General features: G+C 41.8%; 1 protein-coding gene across 1 annotated transcript; it reads right to left on the bottom strand.

Moving 5' to 3' along the window:
* Window positions 1-5,966: 5,966 nt before the first annotated feature.
* Peritrophin-A (Peritrophin A) lies at window positions 5,967-25,895 on the bottom strand. The gene is made up of 5 exons (XM_071690303.1): window positions 25,740-25,895; window positions 13,763-13,990; window positions 12,114-12,302; window positions 10,424-10,628; window positions 5,967-6,548 (listed from the first exon to the last, which is right to left on the bottom strand). The coding sequence occupies exons 1-5, from the start codon at window positions 25,777-25,779 to the stop codon at window positions 6,530-6,532; spliced, it is 681 nt and encodes a 226-aa protein (XP_071546404.1). The 5' UTR covers window positions 25,780-25,895; the 3' UTR covers window positions 5,967-6,529.
* Window positions 25,896-26,263: the final 368 nt, after the last annotated feature.

Raw genomic sequence — 26,263 nt, forward strand, 5'->3', positions numbered from 1 at the left:
TAGGCGTGTCAACTTCCTCAGGTTCAGGGAGATGACAGCTACCTATTCCCCTGTATCATAAGAATGACATAAGTCGATCACAATAGGACGTTAAAAAAAAAAGTCTGGGCAGCAAATAACATGAGGTGAGGATGTGTAGATCTGAGAATGAATCTTCGCTTCGTTTAATCTGCTTCACAGTTCAGAGATTAGAGTCATGTTTCGTTTGATCTGTTTCACAGTTCGGACTTAGTCGTGCATCATTCAGTCTGTCTCAGTAAGAACTTGGGAGACGAAATTCTGTTTCGTTTCATCTGTCCAACAAACAGAGACAGATATCCTCATGTTCGAGCACTGTATACTGGATTCAGAATTCGGACATTTTAGTCTTGGGTCATTCTTTCTCATCTTTATATCAGGAGTCGGTTTGGTCACATACAAACGAAGTGATAGATGTATACACACATACTACACAATAGTTGAAGCATCAATGAAGTTGATTTATGAGACGAGCAACGGGAATTTGAAGCAGTTTATAAGAATGTCTAGGATAGGAGAGAGGGATGTTGTGGACACAAGAATGAAGGGGATGGTAATGTATAGAGAGTAGAGCGGAGTACCTGAGGAGAGTGGCATATTGAAGGAACCTTGAAAATGCCGACCAAACGTCACAGATGAACAAAAGATCACATTGCCAGTATGCAGATGGAGGTGTTACTGATACTCAGTGAGAGTGTCTTTGCGCCTGCTGCAGCTCAAAGTGGAAGGTGAAAACAGAGGTGCGACGAAGGCGGGAAAGAAACTGATGTATAACCTGCATTTCAGGACATTTGTCCCTTGTTCTGACGTGTGATTGTGTGGTCAAAGAGGCGGTGAGTGACAACAGTGAGCTGCGCATTTAGGCTGTGCAGTGCCACCAAAGCGATTGCCTCTATACCTGTGGCTCATAAATATGGAACATTACGAAAGGCGACAACAGAAATAAGATAAACAAATATGTCATTAGTTCATCTTGTCATGGATGAACCCTGAGATATATTTTCAAAGTTTGTGAGGCGAAGTGTGATCATAACAACGGCAGTTACAATAGTGGAAAGCAGGTGATTATCCTGTTCGCTACTCATCTCAAAATGCCTAACTGTGTGGATAATGATGGTAGAAACCTTCGGGATGTTTCTTTCACAGCAAAATGTTGAAGCTGACCGGTATAAGCTAATAATCATAGCTAGCATGTATGATGATATCCATTTACGTAAAAGACAAGAATTCCAAGCATATTATCATTTAGAGTCCTCCCCTGCACATAAACTCTCTATAACATATACAAGAAAACAAAAGTGCTTTAGCATTATAGAAAACGTAAAAGATATTTAGGATATACATTGTTATCTTCAACCAGTGCTTTGGCATAAGAATTTTAAAGAATGGGAAACTAAAAGCAACTAATGATTAGGAAGATGTCCCGACTGACTGTGAGAAGTGTTCGAAAAGTGAGAGATGGTTGAGGAGGAACACTAGTGAGACTCTGCATACCTGAGGCATTGCAAGTGTAGGCAATGGTTCAGGTGTTGACTTCATGAGCCAATATATGCGCCCACTTACGAAATCGAAATCACGGTCTTGGATCGTCTTTATAACATTAACCTTCTCGACACCATTTCTCTTCTTCTGTTGGTGTCATGGTAGCGTACCAGACCGGAAAACGATCTTCCCTGTGACGAGCAGATTGTGTCTGCATATAATATGGGATATTTAAGGCGACCATCTTTATTGTAAAGATATGAAAACTGTCCAGTGTTGTCATATCAAAGGTTTTGCCGGTCGATAGCAGTAGTATCAAGTACTTTCATGTCAAAAGTCTTACTAATAAACTCTTCTTTAGTTTTGAAGTATGGAAGTCATAGCATACATTTTCTGTGTAACTGTCGAACATCATATTAAAGCACAGACTTCGCTAAGAAAAAAGAGCCATGAGCTTTTCATCACAGCCTCGACACATTACGAAAAGTATATATAGATTCCATATAGAGATCTTTGGCGCCTTTTATCATCATATCTCGTAATCTGTGGGAAATGATGAGTAGGAAACAAAGCTATGGCTTCTGTAGCTCCTCACGTATATCATTCTATAGACACTATACAACGTCTGCAGAAGGTGTGGTGACATACTGAAGGCAAAGGCTGTCATCTACGGCGTTTTATGAACCTCCTGCCAAACCAACAGGACCTTCTATACGTGGTCTTCGCTCGCTGTGTTCCACGCCTTCATTCGTTCACCCCCAACATCTCTCGTGGGTCCCCCAGCACACGACCATGGGTCACTCAGTCTGTTCACGTAGAAGGAGAAAGTCGCGACGAAGAGTGAAAGGACTTTGGGGTTACGAGTAAATCGTAACACCGTTTTCAGTATTTTTGTGTATTGGATTGAACTGCAGTGACGTTTTCTATATTCTGTGTATGCTCACAATGTAAAGTCATTTCTAAGTTATTATGCATGTGAACTGTGAGGACGTTTCCTATACTTTATATGAATGCACTCTGTAAAGCCGTTTTCTATGTTGTTGTGCATGTGAACTGAGGACGTTTTCTATATTATGTATATACGCACACTGTAAAACCAATTTCTATGTTTACGCGTGAGGACATTTTCTATATTCTGCAATTCTGTTGTTTAGTGCCCGTCTTGTCTATTGTTTGTGCTGCTGTTCGTTCCAACACCTTCCCAGCCATGCTTCGTATGGTTTCTTTGATGGCAGTTGCATGTACCAACATAGAATAGCCAATATATATAACGAATTTCGTAAGCTTTTCGCTTTAGTTCGAATCTTTTGCATGGAACGATGTTTTGAAATACCACGTGTGAAACAGTTTTGGAGCAACAGTTCGGTTTACTGGTTTTGTCAGCGTGAATTGTGCAAAAAGAGCTTGTAAGTCTAGCTTATACCTGGTGGTCAAACCTTGGCTTGTAGAGCCATCCTTTTTATAGTGCTCAGCGAGAGTTAACTCGTAGAATATACTTGTAACCCTAGCTTGTAGGAATGGCACTTGATAATGCTTCAGAACTTTGTACAAGTTACTTGTAATGTTGATAAGTGATAGTTGACAATCGAATATTCTCGTCAGATCAATTAGTATAAGTGTTTGGGCTGACTTAGGTGTGCCCTGAATGCACTTGTAGAAAGGTCTAATACGTTGCCGGGTAAGCGTTAGTTGTATGCAGATTAAATCATGTTCCGGACTGCGGGATTGTGGGATGGGTCAAGTTCAACTATGATGGTATATTTATGATTGTAGGATCAACCTATCTTCCGTTATATGAAGTAATATGTACGGTGTACTTCATATCAGCGTTAGGCATACATTCCTCTTATTCTCAGTATATGAAAACACTATATCTCAACACACACATATATAAAACCTACTTACTCGCTGTTAAAACAAGGGGTCACAGTCCTCACAGCCATATATCAGCAGTGGAAATCATATAAGGGTAAAGATATATGACTCGTTAAATGTCAGAGTAGCTGAAGGTGCTAATCCTTAAGGAGGAGAAATTCATAAAGCTGCATTAAGAGAATTGTTAGCTATACCCTGTGGTGGTGATGAAGTAAGCTTTCTCCCCCCCTGCATAAGAGGTCAGGTCAGGGGTGGGCTTTCGAAGCGAAGGAAATACTTCAAAAAAGTTTTGTGGAATGATTGTGATCCACCAGATAAAGTTCGTCTGTTTCAGCAGTTAGATCTATTTCTTTTAAAGCTTCGTTATGCTAGTTAGAAGCGTTTGTGATCCTCACCTGGCGCTATTACATTTAACTTTCATAGAAACATAGTTCTATATTTACTGCGTCGGCTGATGCTTTAGACATTTCACGAATAAAATTCATCAAAAATTCTTCCGTTCATAATTGTTGCCTTTGACAACCCGAGAGCGTGTTAACTTTCACCTGCGCTTTTATTAACGGAGAAATGGCTTGTTTGACGAGCTCAAGCAGTGAGGTCAGATGGTTTGTGGTGTGTATAGCCGAACCAGTCATCTTTGTATACTCATTCATCAGGAGTATGTTCTTAAGCTTTCCCAAGTGCAGTGTCCTCTGCTTGCTGGCCGAGGAGAGACTCAACTTTTACCTCAGGGTGTCAAGAGACGTGGAACTTTCCTCTTCCGTGAAGCAAACAGACGATTACAACGTCACAGCTTTTCCACGGGGCCCAGATATGCATCTGGGAAAGGCCAATTTGAGGATACAAGATGTCATTAAAGGTTTTGAGGAGGTATGGGTACTGTATATAGGGATACCTTCCTCCTACTTAATCACAGTATAGTTACCATTTGATGACCATCTTCCTTGATAATCATGTTATAAGAAAAAGCTAATCTTCGTTGCTGTATGCAGATGAGAAGTAGTCGTATTTTTCCTTGTTTGTTGGGAAGAATAAGGTTCTACTGACGGTTTATGACATGGATCAAATTGCCTGTTCTTCACGTTCTATGAATTATATGCAACAAGACTTTACTTTGTGAGTATGTGGGACTGTAGACGTGAATGGTATGGAGGACATGACTGATATCTGACACAGTGAAGGTAGATGGTAGATAGTATCTAACATCATGAAGGTAGATGGGAGATTGGTATCTGGCACCATGAAGGTAGATGGTAGACTGATATGCATTGTAGCTGAATTGACTAAGTGGAAAGTGAATATCTAAAGCAGGTGTAGGCTTCCTAGTTTTCGACAATGAATTTAGGATGTGTGGTGGGAGAAGATGGGAGGAGGAGTGCGAGTTGTGAGGTATGTATGTCGTTAGATTTAAGGCTAACATGGGTAAGATGCAACCAGTATAACTACAGTCTATTTGTGTGTGTGTGTGTGTGTGTGTGTGTGTGTGTGTGTGTGTGTGTGTGTGTGTGTGTGTGTGTGTGTGTGTGTAAAGCAACAGAGGAATAGAATGGGCCTTTATTTTCATGGAATAACAAAGTGACAAGCTAAACCAAGGGAACCTAATCTGTTCTGATAAGAGTTCAATCTGAATCAGATCAATTTACAAATCAGATTGAGTTTGGTTTAATCTAATTCATATGCAGGAAAGCTACGTTCAGAAGCCCATTTGGTAATTACCTACTCACAAAAATATGTATAGAGCTACTATGAATAATCAACTTTATTTCATCATGGTAATTCTTCAGTTGTTAATCAAATGCTTCACATGAAAGAGACCAGGACTCATCCCCTTGAGTGAAGAGATGATAAGTAATCATATCATTGTTTCCCTATGTTATCTTCACGTTTTTCTTTTATTTATTTACACCAGACGAGAAAACCATTTTCTGTCTATGCTTACTTCCATCCACATCAGAGAAAATGGTTTTGCTTCTCATGTCAAGTATCTTTGTGGATGGAGATGCACTGAGTGTATGAATCAGAACATAGACAGGTAATGCACTAGAGATCATACTGTTATCTATATACAGCATAATACAGGAAGAATACACAATATATCACACTTTACAAAATCCTACGATAAAAATAGAAGCTGTTCTAATGTCTAAATTACAGATTTTGTTAACAAATTATTCATTTACTCTATTTCTCTTCTAGCAATATTTGTCATCATTTTGACAGTGGTTCTCAAATCTCAGTTCTCCATCTTAGTGAACTCTTTTCCAGTTGGTGTGAGCATGGGCTACTAAGCCAATTGGAGAAAGGCTATTTTTCTTAAATTTAAGTAGTTCATCCCAGACTTTTTAAGGGTTTAGGACAGGATGTGAGTCTGTCAAACGAGAAACCGAATGAAGGAATATAAAAGTGACACATATCTACTCTGGGAGTTTGTCTTTACATGAAGTGCCTTCTCTGATCAACCTGATTCACAAAAGAAGCTTTCATTAACATGCAAGTTTTTGATGAATAGATGACAAAGTTAACTTAACTAACAGATAGATAATATCAACCCTCATCATACCTGGAAAAAACTTTGGATAGAAATACGAATATTTTCGATCTAATTTCATTGTATTTAAGTACTTCCATTTATGACAATAAATGAATCAGATCTTACAACACATGGTTGGCACTGAATCTGATTCCTATGACATGTAGAGAGAAATAATCCAGATATGACTATTAAGATAAACACGAAAATAAAGTGTCAAGAAATTACAAAGAATGCAAAAATAATCTATTGTCAAAGAAAGTGAAATTACATTGGAAATGATGAGAGAAAATTAAAGAAAATATTATTCCAAATATTTTAGATCGTATACTCTGCCACACAGCAATGATCCATCATAGTGGGGGAGACCTGCTTTCCGTATGGTTAACCAATGAACGTGAACCTTGACAATCTGTTGACCAATGGGAGAGCTGCAAGTTCTTCGTGGTAGAGTGTCGTTTATATATATATATGTGCATATATATATATATATATATATATATATATATATATATATATATATATATATATATATATATATATATATATATATATATATATATATATATTCATTTATTTATTCATTTGTTCTCCCACACCTCTTTTCATCTATGATCTTCGGGTTTACTTGAAGTAATTGCCGCTGAAATGGGAAAGAAAAAAACGAGTCATTACACATATTTTGCTAAGATGATAAAAATCTATTGTTAAAGCTTAGTACAGGAAGGCTATTATAGTCCCGGAGTGTTAGGAGGCAGCTGGTTTCAAGGAGAATTGAGATAATCTTCATGATTAGGGATTATCTATTAATCATCTGTCCCATTTCCTGTGATCATTGACGAATTGCAGGTTAATCAGTTGACGTAAACATACACATCAGAGGCTACCCTTTAATGGTAATGGTTTGAGACAGATGTTGAACAAGATGCAATATGGGTTGCTATTCTTGGTGTGCTCAAGTATTAAGAGTATGTCATAGCCTTAATGGCAAGTCCTTTTGTTAATGAAGTCATTACGTTCACATATTACAAAAGATGTGGGAAAGACTTTAACTCCTCCTGCAAATGTGAAGGATTTCTGAACTCTGAAGTGGATCTTAAGAGAGATCAAAGTGATATAAGAAACATTATGAAGCATCTGCAATTTATTGACATTGATGGACACATTATACAGATGCAAAGTCTGTTTCTTTCGCGACCATAAGAAATATATCTGAATACTTTTTTTTCTTTCATTGAAATATTCAAGGTTCCTCCTCACAGCTGCATTGACAGAGAAGAAAATGAACTTATCGAAAGGAAGAGAGCAAAAAGAGCGGGGACATAACGTAGGAAGAAAAAGGAAACTTGTTATCGCCAAGGACAGGCAATGTAGGCAGTAGATAAGACACAGACCGTAACAGAACTGGTCCATATAAGAAAACTATGCAGCGGTCTCAAGGCCAGTAACCTGAAACGAGTCACTAAAGGTTAGGAGGACAAGATGCAAGTTGCGCCAAAATCAGTCACACGTTTCTCGTCCACCTGTCCTTATGATTGTCTGTCGACTATACTGTCTAAATCAAGCCCGTCTGCCGTACAGGTTCAAACTCCTTGATAATAGCTTCTGCCCTACGGAACTAGCACGTAAAGGTCACACACACACACACACACACACACACACACACACACACACACACACACACACACATTAAAGACAGTGACACAGCCAGGAGTCATGCATGGCTCATGCTAAGCAATCATCCACTGAAATGCTCACTCCTGAGCTACGTGAGTCTAAAAAGGGCCCCCCAAAGGCATTTTAAAGTGAAGTCAAGCTAATACATACAGCAACCGGTGCTCCTAAATAGAGTTGAATTATTCATCTTACTTGCCTTGAGAACAGGAATTCATCATGGTTCCCTGGTAGGCAGTCGGGACACACACCACCGGCTTGCCCCGGCAAGGGATAGTTCAACATACGGTTCTGAGGACCAGTTCGCTTGTTCTTGTTGCTCTTAAATGTCAATTGGGTGTTTCTCACGGACGGCCGTAAATACACTATGAAAAAGGCCTATTACTTAATGACTAATAGACTTTGAGGTTTCGAGAGACACTTTCAGCTTAGATGAAATCTAATTTAACATCCACAAAGTGCTATTTTGTAAGTAGTATAAGTATAGGAACAGATATGGTAAGATTTCATTTAGTTTCGAAACAGATTGGTTCTATTGAGGCTTCTGAATACAGTGTCTGAACTCACTTCTAAATATATCACTTCTGAATAATTCTTGCATATTACCTCGTTTGAATGTCCATGAAACGTGTAAAGTCTTACATAACTTTGCATATGTAAACTTCTTATTAACTATATACATATATATATATATATATATATATATATATATATATATATATATATATATATATATATATATATATATATATATATATATATATATATATATATATATATATATATATATATATATATATACCGCTACTGCCGCCACGTTGCTTCTCTGTCAGGATATATTTGCAATGGAATTTGCATGAGTTACGTGTATCGTACTGTAGTTGCTCAATGCTTCCTGGGCTTAGTAGTGCGTTAAGATCTATCAAGGAATAACCGGAACTGAAGGTTATTTGTAGAGTTAGAAAAGAGAATCCAAGCTTTGTCATTCATATGTAACGTGGATACATAATGGGTTGTGAACATGTACTATTTAGTCTATAAACAGCTGGGGTCCTTGTGTGTTTGTGAAATAGTCTGTTCAGCAGCAAATAAGAATTTCATTTTTTTTAAGAAAACTTAACTGTTTATGCCACGAAACAAGTTGGTAGTGCTTGCTCAAGGCAGAGAGACGGATGTATGGATATATACCAAGTTTTTCGTTTCGTATGAGAACGCTGGTGTTGAGGATCATTCGTTCTACCTAACACAGGATACAATGTGCTTTCAGAACAGACTATGACTGAAAGGAAACCCTCCCCCATCCTGAGGACATGTTTTGACAGCAACATCTCCTGACTTTTCGCATCTTTCTGACCCTCTGCCGGGCGATCAGAGTCCCAGCCAACTGCTGGATGGGTCCACGGTCAGAGAAGCATTTCCGCGAGGCCTCTCTCTACTTTACCATCCGGGTAGAAAAGTCTAGAGTAGACAGCATGGCAGTAACAGTGATTTGTGGCTTCCTGGAGAACGTTTGAGGGATAATCACCTTGACAAACGTACGGTCAGTTAAGGATAGGTCTGTGCCTGCCTGAGTGTGCAATGGATAAATACTGCAACCTTGCTTGCATCATAATCGAGTGATATCATGTGGTCTATCACGTACTTATCCCATCATGTAAAGGCTTCATTACTACGCTTTTCATATGGTTCATCCTAAAAGTGACTGTCGGTTTTCTAATTCCTGTGATGCATTGGATGTTATTATATATGTATCTCATTTCATCATTATTAAGACTACAATCTCATCCACACAGAGAGCTTCGACCAAACCTTCCTATACAAAAGGTTTCTTTCTGCACTTTCCTCACGTGACTTCTCCTTCGACAGGGTGTTCGAGGCACGAGAGGGTGTTCGAGGCACGAGAGGGTGTTCGAGGCACGAGAGGGTGTTCGAGGCACGAGAGGGTGTTCGAGGCACGTAAAACTCTACTTCTCTGTACTGCTCACCGATCAGCATCTCCTATTCCGGTTCTGTGATGGTCATTGTTCATAAATGTCTCATTTCATTCATAGTTTCTGGTTCCAAAGAATCCTAACTGACTTCACGTTTGTGTAGCCAGTCTCTTTTAAACACCAGGACACTTGCAATTGATTTCGTCAACATTACGGCACATTACAGTAATTACACTCGAAGTAATTTCTCGTAAAATACTAGTTGATTATGAATAATTTTATGTAATGCATTATCTACACCAGCATGGGTCATGTGCATTAAGAGCTTATGTAATTTAGAAATGTCATCAACACCTGAAGAAGGCATTAAAAATTTCCATTGCTGGATGCAGTAGTTTGACGCTGATGGCCATAACGACCCTGGTAGTTGAATAAACCCAGAACAACCAACAGACAATCTAAACCGCCTCATAAAACAGCATAGTTTGCCTGCGGTCAACTCAGAACTCTTCCTTCCCTTCCACTGTTATTTGACAGCTTGCCCCCACGTCTCACCCTGAACCCATAGAACAACCATCTCATAATAAAGTTAAAGAATAACAGTCACAAAGTCTACCTCTGGTACACTCCTACGTTGGACTCATTCACTCATAACACCAATGACTCTCATGCAAGTTATCTTTCCTTCTTTGAAGACGCTGAGACAATTTAACAACTTTCGCGGCACACAATATGGCATGAGAAGTGCTTGGAAGTGGTTTATAATGAGCCTCTATTACAAGAAATTCTTAAATTCATAAATCCCTCAAAGATACAGTCTCTCTCATTAACCAGTAATGAGTGCCGGAGCTAATGACGGTCCTCCCAGATTGAAGACCTAGCTTTACCATCACTCAAGACAGGATTTACTTACCATTTAGGCACGTATTTGGGGTCCTCACAGGTGAGCGTTTCTGCGCTGAAGACAGTGTAATCCCCGCACCCGACCAGCCTAGGGAGGCTATTGACGCAGACGATGTAGCGGCCGCAGTCTCCTGAAGGGTACCTCGGGTGGGGCAGGAACTTGGCGGCGGGGTCCTTGGAGTCGACGTAGGAAGGGCATTGGAAGCCAACGATCTCTGTAAGGCGATGACGTGGTTAAGAGAGGTTGATGATGCTTATCGCTCCTCCTCCTCCTCCTCCTACTACTACTACTATAGTTCGCTGAAGTCAAAGGAAACGGACGACTATACCAACAGCCCAACGACTCGGCTGGCTAAACCAGACAATTACAACGCTGATTCTCGATGGCAAAGTCCAGATCTGCTACTGCTATCACAATTGTTACGATTGCTAATGAAGTACATGTGTGTGAGCGCGTCAGTCATAGTGTGTGTGGCAGGTATGAGAGGGTATGGAGAAGAGACATGAGACATGAGGGGAGGAAGAGGTGAAATAGTCACCTACCTACACACTTCAGCAAATTGATATATATATATATATATATATATATATATATATATATATATATATATATATATATATATATATATATAATGTGTGGAAAATATGACAGTGACATGAGATAAGGTAGATTAATGGATAATGAATGTAAACCAGTATAGATGAATAATAAGGTAAATGTGATAATTAGGTTATTTACATCCCAGGCTCCAAGTGCTTTATATAAAGTGGACACAAGAAATTCTTTGGAGATGGGGAAGACAGATGAACAAACATCTAACACAGTACGCTTACTTCCTTCATTCTCATAAAGTTACTACATGGCCAACACTGACACACAATCCTGTGGTACCATAGCCATTATCATGGGCTACGAGCACATACAACCCATCATAGCCTGATGCAAATATGGAACCTATTTTTTTCCTTTCTTTCTCAGGCATATGTTCAGTTCCCACACGCAAATATATCTAACTCCTGAGAGGGCGTCTTCTAATGGTTATACTTAAACCTCATATTTCCTCTTGAAAGGAAAGAATATATCGTATAAATCCTGACTTCGTTTACCTCTCCACCTGACCCGACTAAACACTTCGCCAACCACGAATGAGTTCCTCTAACTCCATATATGACTCGTCAGAGACTGAGGACTTGCAACATCCTATAGACCTGATGGATGATGCAAGTCTTACCACGCCTTGATCACATCCTAATCTAGGTTAAGACTCACTTGCTACTGTGTCTCACATGGGCACAAAGTGGGCTCCATCGTGTTGATATTACACGAACGAAATGACCCAATGGTTTTGTGAATGGTTATTGTATACCTGATTCATACAAAGTTGGAATGTTATAGACAAGATAGAAAATGAAAAGGAGGAAGGGAATTCTATGGCGCTTCGCTCTTCGAGAAAGCACGTAATAGCGGTCACTCCTCCTGTGATCCCATAAAGCAGGGTTATGGTAATTACGGGAGAGACGAGACGAATGTCTCCTACATCTCATCCTAGGACCCGAGCCGTTGCAGACTTCGATGCCTGCCGCTCATGTACACCCACTCCCCTTCCCTCCCTCCCCTCCTCTTCTCCACATGACAACCGTCCTATCAAACTCGTCCTGCTCGCTGCCACCCAGCCACTCCTACAACAGCCATCACTCACTCTCTGAGTCGCAGTACTCCAGCAGGTCAGGCCAGTTGCAGCCGTGGATTCTCTCGTCGTAGGCCAGACCAGGAGTGCAGGGTTCGTCGATGGGCTCCCCATAGACGCACTTGACGAAATAGGTCTCGCAGGCGCCGGCGGAGAAGATGCCGAAGGCGTACTCACAAATGCCTTTGCCGATGGGAGTCACTGAGGAATGAAATACAGCGTTAGAGGCTTGATCCAATTGCCTCTTCAGAGGTTTACATATGATGGTGAAAATCATATACAGCTACCTGGGTATCTAGAGGCTATGTGATGAGAAAATTATATTTCTAGGAGAGGGATGTACAAAAATCATCATCTAGAATTGACAGAAAAGGTCAAGCGTTGGTTAACACAATGCCTGAGAGAGGAAAGGGAAACGAGAGTGAAGGATTAACAGTAATCCTATGAAGAGGAAAATGGCAATGTAGTGGTAGAAAGTTGTTAACATCAAAGTTACACAAGTTGATCTATTGACTCATGAACTGAATTACAATATTCATAGATAACTGAGTGGCTTAGAGAGGCTTTGCTTCATGTAGCTGACATTAAATTAAGAATCTAAGAAACTATAGCCAGGATTTCTTTGGTTCTACCCCAAAGCATAGATTTTACGTAGTGAAATATAGACTTTGTTAGAATTTGGATTTCAAAGGCTACATATTGTAGACTGTGGAATTTTCAGCATGGGCTACAGATCTCAGTGAAAAATATATAACTTAGAGTCTAGATTATAAAGGCTACAATTTATAGATCTATCTATCTATCTATCTATCTATCTATCTATCTATCTATCTATCTATCTATATATATATATATATATATATATATATATATATATATATATATATATATATATATATATATATATATATATATATATATATATATATATATATATATATATATATATATATATATATCATCTATACATATGTATATGTTACTATGAGTTGTGTGGGCTCTGGACTTCCAGAACGAGACTGGAAGAGGTGACGAAAGTTCAGAGGTGCATGAAAATATCTGGCTACACCTAAACTGGAAAGTTATGAGAGGGTCCAGCCAGTGGTTGGCCTCGGTACACCTTCGTCTGACCCTCCCTGCTTACTGTCTGTAGGGGAAAAGTTCAGGAGTGAAATAGGTGATGTTATTGCATAAACTCTCTCTCTCTCTCTCTCTCTCTCTCTCTCTCTCTCTCTCTCTCTCTCTCTCTCTCTCTCTCTCTCTCTCTCTCTCTCTCTCTCTCTCTCTCTCTAAAGCTTTCGTTCCGTCATGGTCTGATTAAGGATCCTCCTCTACAACCATTCGAAGTCTGATCCTGAGGACGGAGGACAGTTGGGTCTGCATCATCCATATGTAACAGATCAGCATTCCAGCAGAGCAAGACTGGGTACCTACATCATACCATACCTGTTTGAATGGTTATCAAACTTAACGGTAAAAAAAAGTCTTTAAGTGTTTCTTCGCCAGTAAGACTGGAACCATCTGTTTTAACCTCTTGTCTCTCCATCTACGAAGAATAGGAATTCAGGACTCAGACTACATCAAGTGTCCCAGTGGTAGTGTCTTTCCTCCTTCCCACGTACCGCATGACTGGAACACTCAGAGAACTAGCCACAACTTACCGTCCGCCTCACGTCCCTCACAGTCGACTGCCCAGTAGTAGTTGCAGAAGTTGTGCACGGCTCCTCCCTTCCCATCGAAGAGCAGACCATTCTCGCAGGTCTCGAGTGTCAGAGTTCCGTTGGCGCACTTGTAGAACTGGTTGCAGGAGAGCGGGTGTGGGTAGAGCTGCAGTCCTGAGTACTCAGGGCAGGAGGAGAGTTCTCGGTACGCAGGCAGCTCGGCGCTACCTGAGGAAAAAGGGGGAAAAAAAAGGGGGTCAACATCAGATTCTTGGTGGGAGAAGCATGAGAGAAATGGTGTGTTACGGAGAGAGAGAATTCTACAGGTCGTGTTCCCCGGTCTCTTAACCTCGTATGTATGTCTTTGATTTATGCACACGCACACACACACACACACACACACACACACACACACACACACACACACACACACACACACGTACACAACCCAGAGTACGACAAATACCCATTCATCGACCAAGGAGGATGAGCAGCAGGGTTAACTGTTAGCCGGCTGGTGGCCCTGTTCGGGACTCGATATCAGGCCTGTTCATTTGGTGGGTTACGGTGCTAACCACTAAACCACTGCGTTGAGACGCGACGGGTGAACTGGTGCGAGAGTGTACGAGGGAGATGGGGGTCTTGGTGAGTGTCAGTGGCGTACAGACAAGAGCTGGTCACTGCAAGTTTCACCTGTGTATTGAAAGCTGAGCTTACACGATGCCACCACCTGGTCTCTCGTGGGGTTACGTCTTCCTCACAGGTTTGGAGGAGAGGAGAAGTTAACACACAAACACGTGTTTAACAGCTTGCCCTCATGAATGAGAGTGATGTGCGAAAACACACGCGCACATGCATACAGGGAATGGGGCTCCACTGGTGTAGAAATCCTCAGTCGAACTGTACAATCAGGTGTCGTGATGAAACACACAGACACACCCTGTCCTTTACAGTCTCTATATAGCAAGGGATCTGACTGACTGATTTTGTGGACTTGATAAAGTATTAGAACCTATTGAAGCAAGGTAAAGGCCGTTTGAATCTTTAAGTCGATTTCATTTACGTCTTTTAACATTCGCTACGAAAACATTATACCTCAGTGAATGGGCTGAAGGAAAGTGTGTGAAGTGGACCCATTTGACCACAGCTCAGGGCAGCGCACGAGGAACGAGGTCAACAAGTTTGGCAAATTCTCACATGAGTTCAACAGCCTGTGAGGTCGTGTGTGTGTCTCTCTCTCTCTTTGCTTACTTCTTCTCGTCATTGGAGGATTTAACTTATGAGATTCTAAATTGAGGATCGTATGGAAACGAAGCCATAATACACGTAACGCGCGCGGTAAAAGATGAGGTCAAGAATTTTTTTTACAGAAGACAGGAAGGAAATTTTGAGATCCTTATGGAGTTAAAAAAAAAAAAAAGAGGTGTTCAAGTTCCTTTACGATGGTCATTATCGAAGTGGAAGAAGATGTAACTTGACGACCACAACAAAGTCTCGACGGTTCAGAGAGAGAGAGAGAGAGAGAGAGAGAGAGAGAGAGAGAGAGAGAGAGAGAGAGAGAGAGAGAGAGAGAGAGACCTCGATGTGGAAATGTGATCGTCCTTGAACCTCTTCTGTGGCGACTGTCTGTAGGGGGTGAGGGAGGGCTGTTGGGGGTGGTGGAGGGGGCGCCAGACGGAAGATCGTAGCATGGGAAGGGGAAGGGGGAAGAGGAGGAGGAGGAGGAATGGGGAGATTGATGGGAGGGGATGGAAGAAGGTACGGCTGGATCATGGGGTCGATTTCCACTCTCAGAACTGCTCTACATTCTGTTGCTGTGGTTGGTTGGTAACTTGAAGGGCCATGCATACCGTAAGGTCGAATTCACACTGTAGGACTATTTTTCAAACACCTCAGCTGTGGTCACGGTGTCTAAGTAAACGTAGTCTTTCGGAAAAAAAAAGATCAAAACGTATTTCATCATGAATGGAATTATCTGGCGCGGTGGAGGCGAGGTGGTCACTTGGGAAGCTGAAATTAACTCGTAGCTGAGCAGTGAGTGATGAAGGTACAGAGGCCCCCCCTCGTCAGGAGACAGTGGACGTGGCTGCAACTTCCCCAAGGACTCACACAGGTGAAGAACCACTTTCACTAAACCCCGCAGCCCTTCTGACCAACCCACCTCCACCGTCCCTGCTCCACCCTCGTCTACCACCTACGCCGCCCCTGCTCCACCTACGCCAACCACCTACGCATGATTGAGCGTCACCTGCGGGTTATTCCAACCGAATGTTATATCACCACCACACACGCGTCATGCCGCCCACAATCCAGGATATACCCCTTTAACCATGGTACATGGCTTGCGATATTCTTTGTTTTTCTTGAAATTAAGACAACATGCGACTTATGCGCCCATGATTACGTCACCAGACTTTCCACACCTCGTTAAAGTAAAGCGTCAAATGAACCAACTTAAATCGGAGTATGTATTTCATCATCCAATGTGAACAATGATTATGCTAAACAAAGGAACATAGTGAATACATGAACATGCTGAGTTCTACCATTATGTAAGCGTCTTCCTTCTTTCTTATATCTTATTCTGCTCTTGTCCGTAATTCATCTATGTCTTTTTCATCTAATTTTCATCATCGCTCCATTGTCAGTCCCAAGCCTCTTGAAATCACCTACACGCGTATGGTCAACTTAGTCCCAGTGTGTTCAAGTGAAAGATGGACTCCCACATTTATATGAAGTGCTCTTCGGACTTCCACTCCTATAAAAGTGCCTCTTTGAACTTCCACGTTGATTAAAGTGTGTGTTTCGACTTCTGCACTTATAAAAGTGCTTCTTGCTACAGTCATATACACATGTTTGCACGGTAGAGTAACTTAATTATTCTTCACTGTTTTAATGATTTACTCACGAATGTTCTCACTCAGCTTTCACCTTATTAACTTTCCCCAGCGACGTGTTGCCACGTTCTCTCCGGTGAAAGACTTCAGAACTCTGTCGTTACCCGGCATTCGTGTTAATGTTTCATCTGATAGTGACCAGAGGGGAGGACTTCCATGCCGAGAAAATGTAGTCATTTTCCTTTCCAATGTAAAGCGTGTGTGGCACAGGAATTCTTTCTCCCTAACAAATTCTCTCTGTCTGTCTGTCTGTATATCTGTCTGTCTCTCAACTAAGTCTTTGCCTTTCTTTAGCCCTTAAGAATTATATACCTTTTTACTACCAAGGTGAAAGTTTGCTCATTTGCCTTTCTTTTATGTTTCTCTAACTTTATTTTGAGTTCTCCCTCTCCCCCTTTTTTTCTCCCCTAGCTTATCTGGCTATATATCTATCTATCTTTCTGTCTGTCTATCTACAGGTCTGTACGCCCATCTGCTTGCTCCTTTGTCTGTCAATATCTTGGGTCTTCATACTCTCTCCTCACATCTGGTCTCCTGCCGACTACATTCGTAAAGACATCTCCACCTCCCATCAACACTAGTTGGTTGCTTTCATGCTGAAGCAGCTGTTGCCAGTGATGCACCTTCCCTGAGGAAGCCCTGAAGTGAAGGGAAAAGAAAGAGGAAAACAGAAGACGGAGGAGTGAAAGGAAAAAAAGTAAAGAAAATGTGAATAATATATCAAGAGGAGTAAAACTTAATCACAAGAGGAAGAAGAAGAAGAAGAAGAATAAGATATAAAGAGGAGTAAAACTTAATTACAAGAGGAAGAAGAAGAAGAAGAAGAAGAAGAAGAAGGAGAAGAAGAAGGAGAAGAAGAAGAAGAAGAAGAAGAAGAAGAAGAAGAAGAAGAAGAAGAAGAAGAAGAAGAAGAAGAAGAAGAAAAGCAATGAAGTGAGGGTAGAGAACACGGAAAAAGATAGGAGAGAACAACTGGTTGTCATTTAATGAAATATGGTAACGAGAGAAGAATTGAGAGATTGGTTGTTAATAATGATAATAAAAGCCACTGTGGTTATACCATATAGAACAAGGTGGATCCAAGACGATGGTTATGTATCTTCTGTACTTATCCTTGCTGGGCTGCGCTTGGGGGACATTGACAGATAGATTGATAGACAGTAGATAGATAAGTAGATGGAGATAGATCGATAGATATAGATGGATGGAGCAAATGAGGAAGAAGTCAAAGACAGGTTTATAAAGACAGACAGACAGACAGACACACACACACACACACACACACACACACACACCACAAGCACGCCACTGAAGGTGGAACAAGGGAGTCTGTATAAGGAATAAATATAGATATTATCTGAGGTAATGGAACATGGATTTTTAGTGAGGCATTGTAGGAAACGAGTGGTATTTTGTCTTATTCTCTGAAGACAGTAAGCTTGTTAGGGGAAGTGAGAGGCCAACGAGCCTTGAGTAACTCAGTCACGCTGTTATTGGCTTCATTGTTTTAATACTTTATTGTCTGTTTCTCCTTCACACACACACACACACACACACACACACACACACACACACACACACACACAACGTTTCTCATACACTTATTCTTCACATAACGTCAAGTCTGAGTTTTCACGTTGGTGATTAATATTATCATTATTCTTTTCTAACTTTAAGTTTGGGATTATTATTGATATTATTTCATTTTTGAGAAGCTGTATCAAAATACTCATAACGTTGTGAAGGTCGTTGGAAAAAGGGGATTGAATTGATATGAGCATAGATAGAGAGTTGATATGAGGCATAAAGAGAACTCCAGATAAGTTGGCACAGTATTTGAGAATGGTCTCGTCACGTCGCACACAACTAGTCCCTCAGCGACTGTCAAGTGAGTCTAAATTGAATCCTGGAATTCATCAGTTCATCTAAACACGTCATTCAAGACTGGAAAAGACATGGGCCAGAGGCCAACTTATCGATCAGATAATGTACGAATTCTTTTACCTGATGGAGGAAAAAAAATATGATATTAATATATATATATATATAAATAACCCAGAGCAGGTTGTGAGAGCAGTGCGCAAGGCTGTGTACGTGATGCCATGTCGAGGTTGTTTCACCCCAATAGACTCAGCTGTCACTCAGACCACATATGAGATTCACTTAAGAAGGAATTTCTCAGTTATGTCTCAAATGTTCGATACAAAATTTTCGCGATGCCCTTTTATATTCTCTCTGGCTTTTGTGGAAACTCTGTTATTCAGTTTCATGTGTTTTTGAACAATATATATATATATATATATATATATATATATATATATATATATATATATATATATATATATATATATATATATATATATATACATGATATATGTATGTGTGTGTGTTAAGATACGGGGCAGCACGAGAGTAAAAACTCTTCCCATAACACACAAATTGTAATCACATATAGTCATCACCAATTGTAATCAGACATAACAATCACCAGTGGTAATCATCCCATAGTAATCACAGACAGACCTAGGGCAAGACAGACACTCACTCTCAGGGAGAGAAACTTAGTTCAGGTAGGCCTCTCTTCCTCCCTGAGTGGCCCCTTTGGCAGAAGGAGTTCTACCGTGGTTGGCCAGGCCAGCAGGAGGGTGTGGAAGATGATATATAAGGAGGCAAAATTTGCTAACAGAAAGGACGTCTAACTTAGAGCTTTGGCACAGGGAGCAGGAGCTAACTACTGAGAATAGCAAAGTGGTCTAGAGTTTGCAATTGTCAACTGGTGGTCCTGATGCACATTGAGAGGTTCAAGTTTGAGTGTGGGTCTTCATGAGGTTGAACCACTGGCTAGTGTTGAGGTTGCTCGTGAGGTACCTCGTGCATGGGGTACCTGCTGGAGGTCGAGGATGAGGGGAGGATATAAGTGTGAGGTAGCTTGTGCTGGGTGGTGGCCTCTGGGGATCCTAGGATCAGGGGGCACCTGAACTAGATCTCTTCCTTGCAAGAGCCCCGTTAACTCAAGGTTAGCTAGCACTTACGGTTATGGGCGGGGCCGGCAGCAGGAGGGAGGGCGTAGGAGGAGGGAGGGTATAGAGATGACAGGAGTGGGTGAGGCAGAATGAGGAGAGAGGATGAGGGAAGAGTGGGGACAGATAACGAGAGGAGGAAGATAAGGTGGCATGAAAGAGATAACAGTCTGCATTCAGGAGAAGGATGTCTTGCCATGTAGGAGAGGAGGTATGGGATATGATTCGTCTCAAGTCTTCAAGCACAGGGAAGGCTGCTGTGAAGTGGCAACTGCAGGCAGCGAGGGAGATGCCTAAGTAGGCTCTGAAGAAAACTGAGTCTTGCGAAAGGTCGAAGTGAAACCTCTTTGGATTAATCACGTTTTTACTAGCTAGTTTGACGCCAAGATTACACGTCTCTGTGTCTGCTTACTTCTGTTAGCCTTAACACCCTAGTTGTTTAGTCCCTGGCCTCTACTTCAGTTCTGTTTGATAGATATCAGCAGAGGAAGTGGTGGGGAGCTTCGGGCAGACACTGAGAACCGCAAGAATTTGAAGGCCCACCACACAGAGCAGACAGTGGAGAAAGTGGGAGAGAAGTGTGATAATTACAGGAACATTTCGTCTGCTGTCACTCGCTGAATTGCGAAGTCATACGTCAAAGACCAATTCATCTAAGCGTTCAGTGACAGAAACAAAATACAGATCATCGTACAGTTCATCATCAAATAAGACACAGATTATCATACAGTTCATGATGAACGGTTTACCGTATAATGATCAAAGTGATAATGCATTCTTTTTTTTTCTTATTGAGCCATGAAGCGAAAAAAAAAAAAAATCCGGATGCATTAACACGGTTCTCCTCCAGCAGGTAAAAAAAGCAATCCAGTATTACCACTCCTTTTTTATATCTCTGATTTGGCGGCATGTCCTACAAATCCACTTTTTTCTATTAATAATCACACTTGTGGCCTCCCGTTCTGGCGGTCTGTTCTTGCCTCATCGTACTGAACCCTCCCCATGCATCACGTCACATCATGACGGGCAACACAACGAGTCAAAGATGGGAAAAACGCCACCACAGAATTCACAGTTACATGTTGATCCTAACTGAACTTAACCATGCTTACTTGTTGGGAGTTAATGGCAAGGGTGGTATGTATATGTCAGGGGTTACAGACCTTTAACAATGTCAGATTAGATCAAATATTCTGTGGCGACCCAGCCCGAGTGATTGAATAATAACCCCTTCATAAACCTCTCGGTAATGTTGACGATTTTATTGTACAGGAACTCAGGAAAAATGGCCCCGAGTACGCTAAGATTGCATGGGTGCAGTAGTAGAGGGTGTCTGTGGTTTGGGTTTGTGTGGTCATTATGGCTGGGGAGGGTGGTGGAGGCAGGAGCCAGGGGGGGCTGTTATTGACGAGGTGGTGCCAAGGTGGGCCACTGTGGAGCGGCTCTGGAGCAAGGGTGGGGAGAAGGAGTGATTAGGGAGAGGGAGGGTGGAGGGGTGGCGAGCAGTGTGTGAGAGTGTTGAAAAAGGTGGGGTTGGGTGGAGTCAGTGAGAGTAGATTGAGAAAGAGAGGGGAGGAAATGTGGTAGAGAGGGGGCGAGGTGGCGTTGAAGCGGGAGACATGTGTGTGTGTGTGTGTGTGTGTGTGTGTGTGTGTGTGAGCGCTGGAGAGGGAGGGAGGTGCAGGAGGGGTTCGGGAGGTTCGACCAGTCAGCGGGCGGTGTGTCACCTGGACGTGCTGTCTGCCACATAGGCCGCAGCTGTTACCAAGAGGAGTAACCAGGAAATTCGTCTACTCTTTATGTCGTCAGCCGAGGCAAGGGTCGTGCTCGACAGCACTGGGATTCGACAGGTGTGCTGGACGCCTGCTGGCTTCACCATCTCTCATGACGTCGTCACTTTCCATTCTCTTGGGATGATACAGTTAACGAAATCAATGAAGAAAAAACCACTAATATGAATTTTGTTCTTCTAGGTACAAACCTCGTCTCTTTCCTTAAGTATCTTAAATGTCAGTAAACCATGAGTCTGGATAGGAATATTTCTTTATGACAACGATCTAGATGGAAGAGGTCTAGTTAAATTCTCAAAGTCATATTCTAGTTGTGATGACCAGCCACTCCCACGAACTCAAGTACAGTGTGTGTGTGTGTGTGTGTGTGTGTGTGTGTGTGTGTGTGTGTGTGTGTGTGTCGAGTGAAACATAGTACTCGGATAGTACTCGACGTGGACCGAACAAGGTGTCTTAATGATGTCTGTGTCTCAGCAGGAGTGAGGCGTCCAGGAAGGGGCTGGGCAGGGCTGTGTGGGTAGGTAGTGTAAGCCAATGATCAACAAGGACATCCAGATCAAGTTAACCCCCCCTAACCCACCCCCCAATCAAAACCAAGACATCCTGAGGAGGCCAAACTTGATTCCGGTGACCCACGTCAGTTGGCCTTGTTCAGGACGCTTGATGAGGAAGGGACGCCTCTGTATAGTTGGTACTGGAATAATGAAGGGTTTAAGAGGGTTCCGTGTCTTTAGGGATAAACACTATAGGAAGCTCCTTCAGCAGAAGGCAAGCTGGTCAATAGGAGGAGGTTTATGGTGGTAAATTCCTTTTTTTTGTGTGGTTGAGGTGAACCATTTGAAGTGACCCTGTGGTCTTCGGATCTCGTTAGCTTTTGCTGCAACGGAGATTTCGTCGTCGGGGGAATTTCTCTGGAGGCATCGCGGTTGGAGCTGTTTACTTACGGCGAGTCCCTCGTACTGTTACAATATGGCTGATCCTAAGTGGATCACCTCGATTCCCATGGACCGGTAGACAATGTCTTGGTTCAGTCTACAAGGACAGGTCTACGTCGGGGGATATTTACAGTACATCTACTGGTTTCCTATTCGTCCGTCCGTTGCCTGATCATTGTGGCTTTACAGTATACCTACCCATTGTAGGTAAGCTTATACTTTAAGCTTACTTACGGTGTGTCTGCTGTGGTTAAGGTAGGTCTGCTGGCAGTAATCTTATCTACCTTGCGTTTAGGATCGGTGATGTTCTTCTCGGTGGGTGTGCCCTGGAAGGCCTTGCCTACGGTGGGCTTCATCTTGTGTAAGGTGGGTCGCTCGTGGAGTGACCTTGCCATGGAAGCTGATCTTTTATAGGGTGTGGGTCGCTAGGGTAAGGGTGGGAATCATGCCTTGGTGGGTGATCTTGCGTACGGTGGGTCTTAAGGGGGATGATGTTGCCATGGTGGGTGATCTAATGTACGGTGGGTCACCGGGCGAGCCATCTTGCCATATGATGTGTCTACAATTTTGTCCTGTGATTGATCTGCAATTAATAATCCTTCCCTTACATACAGCTTTGTGGTACGCCTCTGGTAGTAACCACAGAGTAAGTTGACCATAAGGATGGAAGCTCAAGAACTATAACGAAACTTCCATGACGAAACTGACCAAAGTGTAACACGAAGATGATAAATGAAATGCTGAGGGCCACTTAGCTCGCTGGGGAGGAGGTAGAATGAGCGGCAAGTGGACCGGTAATAATCAGTATTCGTAATCTTTTGTAATCTATTGAGAAAGACCCTATTGGCGTTCAGTCTGTTACATGGCGGTCATCATGTTAATCGTCACCCGCTCATAGCAAGGATGAGGAGAGGGGAGGGGTGGTTCCACACGGTCGAGCGAGGAGCTGGGTTCGAACCGACGGCCACACCCAACCCAGAATCACGAACAGGGGAGAATGAAGAGAAATTGAATAAAGGAGATGCCGTAATCATTCGTAATATTATGGGGTAGATAAAATAGGCTCAGAGGAGATGAATCTGAAGACATAGCGAAGAGTATTATAGAGAGATACACAACTGAATACATTAAAAAGAAAAATGCAAAGAACTGATGAACGGAAAAAATATTATGAACACTTGGACGAATCAATTAGAAAACAATATGGTCAGACGAGAAACGAACATTCAGGAGGGATAATGAAAGACCAGACGGTCATACAATAAGTGTACGATGAATGATTACCTGAAAAAAGACCAATATTTGGGAAGAAACAGAATGAAGTAGAAACATACCTGTAGAAGCGAAGAAACTCACCCTTACCTCACACGTCAGCAACCAATACCCACAGAGCACTCAGCCCTAGCAAACAACTTACTGACCAAAACACACCCACTCGGTAAGAATTCGACATACGCTTAACAACCCTTCCTTCTCCATCCGACAAGCTTAGCTTAAACATGATATCCGTGTGAAACTACACTCCCTAGACAGGTACGAGTTACGCTTTCCTTCTCTGCGATCTGGACATGACCCATTTTTATTACCATATCACAAGAACCCTCATGATCATAGGTGCAATTTATTCATTGAAGACACCAGAAAGGTACTACTCACCTACCCTATACTCACAAGACACAAAAAAGAAAGAATGATTTGTTTTGACCTATGGTTCTGATTGGTGGACGTGGCTGATTACCAAGGCGGTATGGAAGCCTCGCAACAGTGGCCCTGGCGCAGAAATAAGTGAATATATATATATATATATATATATATATATATATATATATATATATATATATATATATATATATATATATATATATATATATATATATATATATATATATGATTAGATTTTAAAGGCAAGTGATCTGGTTTCGACTTACAATGGAGGAAATTGTGAAGCACTGGAAAAAAAAGAATGACATGAAAGTAACAGTTGTGCAGAACATAAGAAATTTTACACTGAAAATAGACAAATGAAATTCTTTTTGTAAAGTCGAGAATATTGGCTGAATAGAGTAAACACAGACGAGAAAATCAGAAAAGCGCAGGACATACTCAGGACACAACAAAAGGGATAAAAACAAATGAACTGAAGGTGAGAAGTGATGAAGTTAAATGCCAATATCAACTGTACAGGTTTGGGGATTATTGCATATTGGCCAGAGATAAGTATACACACACACACACACACACACACACACACACACACACACACACACACACACACACATATATATATATATATATATATATATATATATATATATATATATATATATATATATATATATATATATATATATATATATATATATATGTATATAATTTGTCATATATGTAGTCACAGGGGTCAATGCAGCCACGACCTTTACACCCTCGACCAGCCATCTGGTGACCTCGACCACAGCCACCACCTGCAGAAGGAGCCTCCAACACCACCTCTGGCTGTGGTGGCCTCCAACACCACCACACTCATTACAACATTCACCACAGTGATATCAGTTTGTGACATTTAGAAAGTCCCTCATTTTATTCTCAGCAATAATGTTGAGAAATCTATATATCAAAGATTTTCATTGGCTCTGATTTTCGCAATTATTTTACATCAAGAAAATGAAAGGAGGTGAGGGATCAAATTCTGATTATATTTAATATCAGAATTCACGTTGTAATTTTTTTTTTTTATATATGATTGTCTGAGGATTTTCATCTCTAGATTAAGTATTCCATATCTTTTTGAAACCTTCCACATACCATTGGTACCAGGACCAAACCTATGAACTTTGCGGGCGCTACTGAGTCACGGCTGAACGATGATAAAAAAAAAAGGTAACAAAAAGTTTGAGACGATTGCATGAGCGAAATGTTTGCCTTTCACCACAGCTGGGTCGCTAATGGTGGGCGACAGGTAGCTTGGCCGAAACGCACTGGATATTGCCCGACCAACTCCTGCACTTAAGACCTCTAAGTAAAACCTGGCCCAGATCCAGATCGACCCAAAACGTCTTTGGTCGACGATCGACCAGACGTATGGGTCGAGATGTTGGCTGATACAGAGGGAGTGAATATCCTCAAGGATCTTTGAAGTTACGTAATGAGGCGATCAAGGTTATTTCACACAATTAGCCCTGGCGCACAAAGGTCCTAACCCAATTCTACCGAGCCAAAACAAGTGTCATAGCAGGTTGTATCGAACACAAGAGATATAAACTCCCACAGGAGGTAGCATAGAGGAATCCAATACCGTGTTATCAGGAGGGTTAGATACAGAAATCTCATCATCTTACCAAGGGCCACCAGAGCGAGGAACACTGCAGCAGACAACATGCTGTTTCTTTCACCTAGTTCCCAACGCGAACTGAGCGAGCTCGCTGGATTCCGAAGGCGCTTCCATACCAGCCAGGCCACCACGGCTGAGGTTTCATGGGTCGCTCTACCCGGTGGGTTGCTGGGTGGGGCTTGGGAGAATGGGTTGGGGGGGTTGAGGAGGCCTGAGGTGTGAAGAAAGCCTGTACTTCACGCTCAGATCCACTTGAGGTATCGTCTTCACTTTCACTTATAGGGGGATCGTAAACCATCCTGCATGGGAATCCTAATCTAAAAAAGAAGAAAGCTTTCACCAGTTGTCACTGTCAGAGTATTTCACCTCCCGCCCCCCCACGTCCGTTCACCGTCAAACGTAACTGTAAAGGCCTTTCTTGTTGGTTCTGTGATAAATATATATAACGACGCACAAGGTTACCGCAGCTAATAAGAAAGAGAAAAGTTGACCAAAGTCAAGAGTTTCTCAACAGAACTGTATTTTCGGCTC

Source organism: Panulirus ornatus, chromosome 48 (genome assembly GCF_036320965.1).
Source record: "Panulirus ornatus isolate Po-2019 chromosome 48, ASM3632096v1, whole genome shotgun sequence".
In the NCBI taxonomy this organism is placed as follows: domain Eukaryota; kingdom Metazoa; phylum Arthropoda; class Malacostraca; order Decapoda; family Palinuridae; genus Panulirus; species Panulirus ornatus.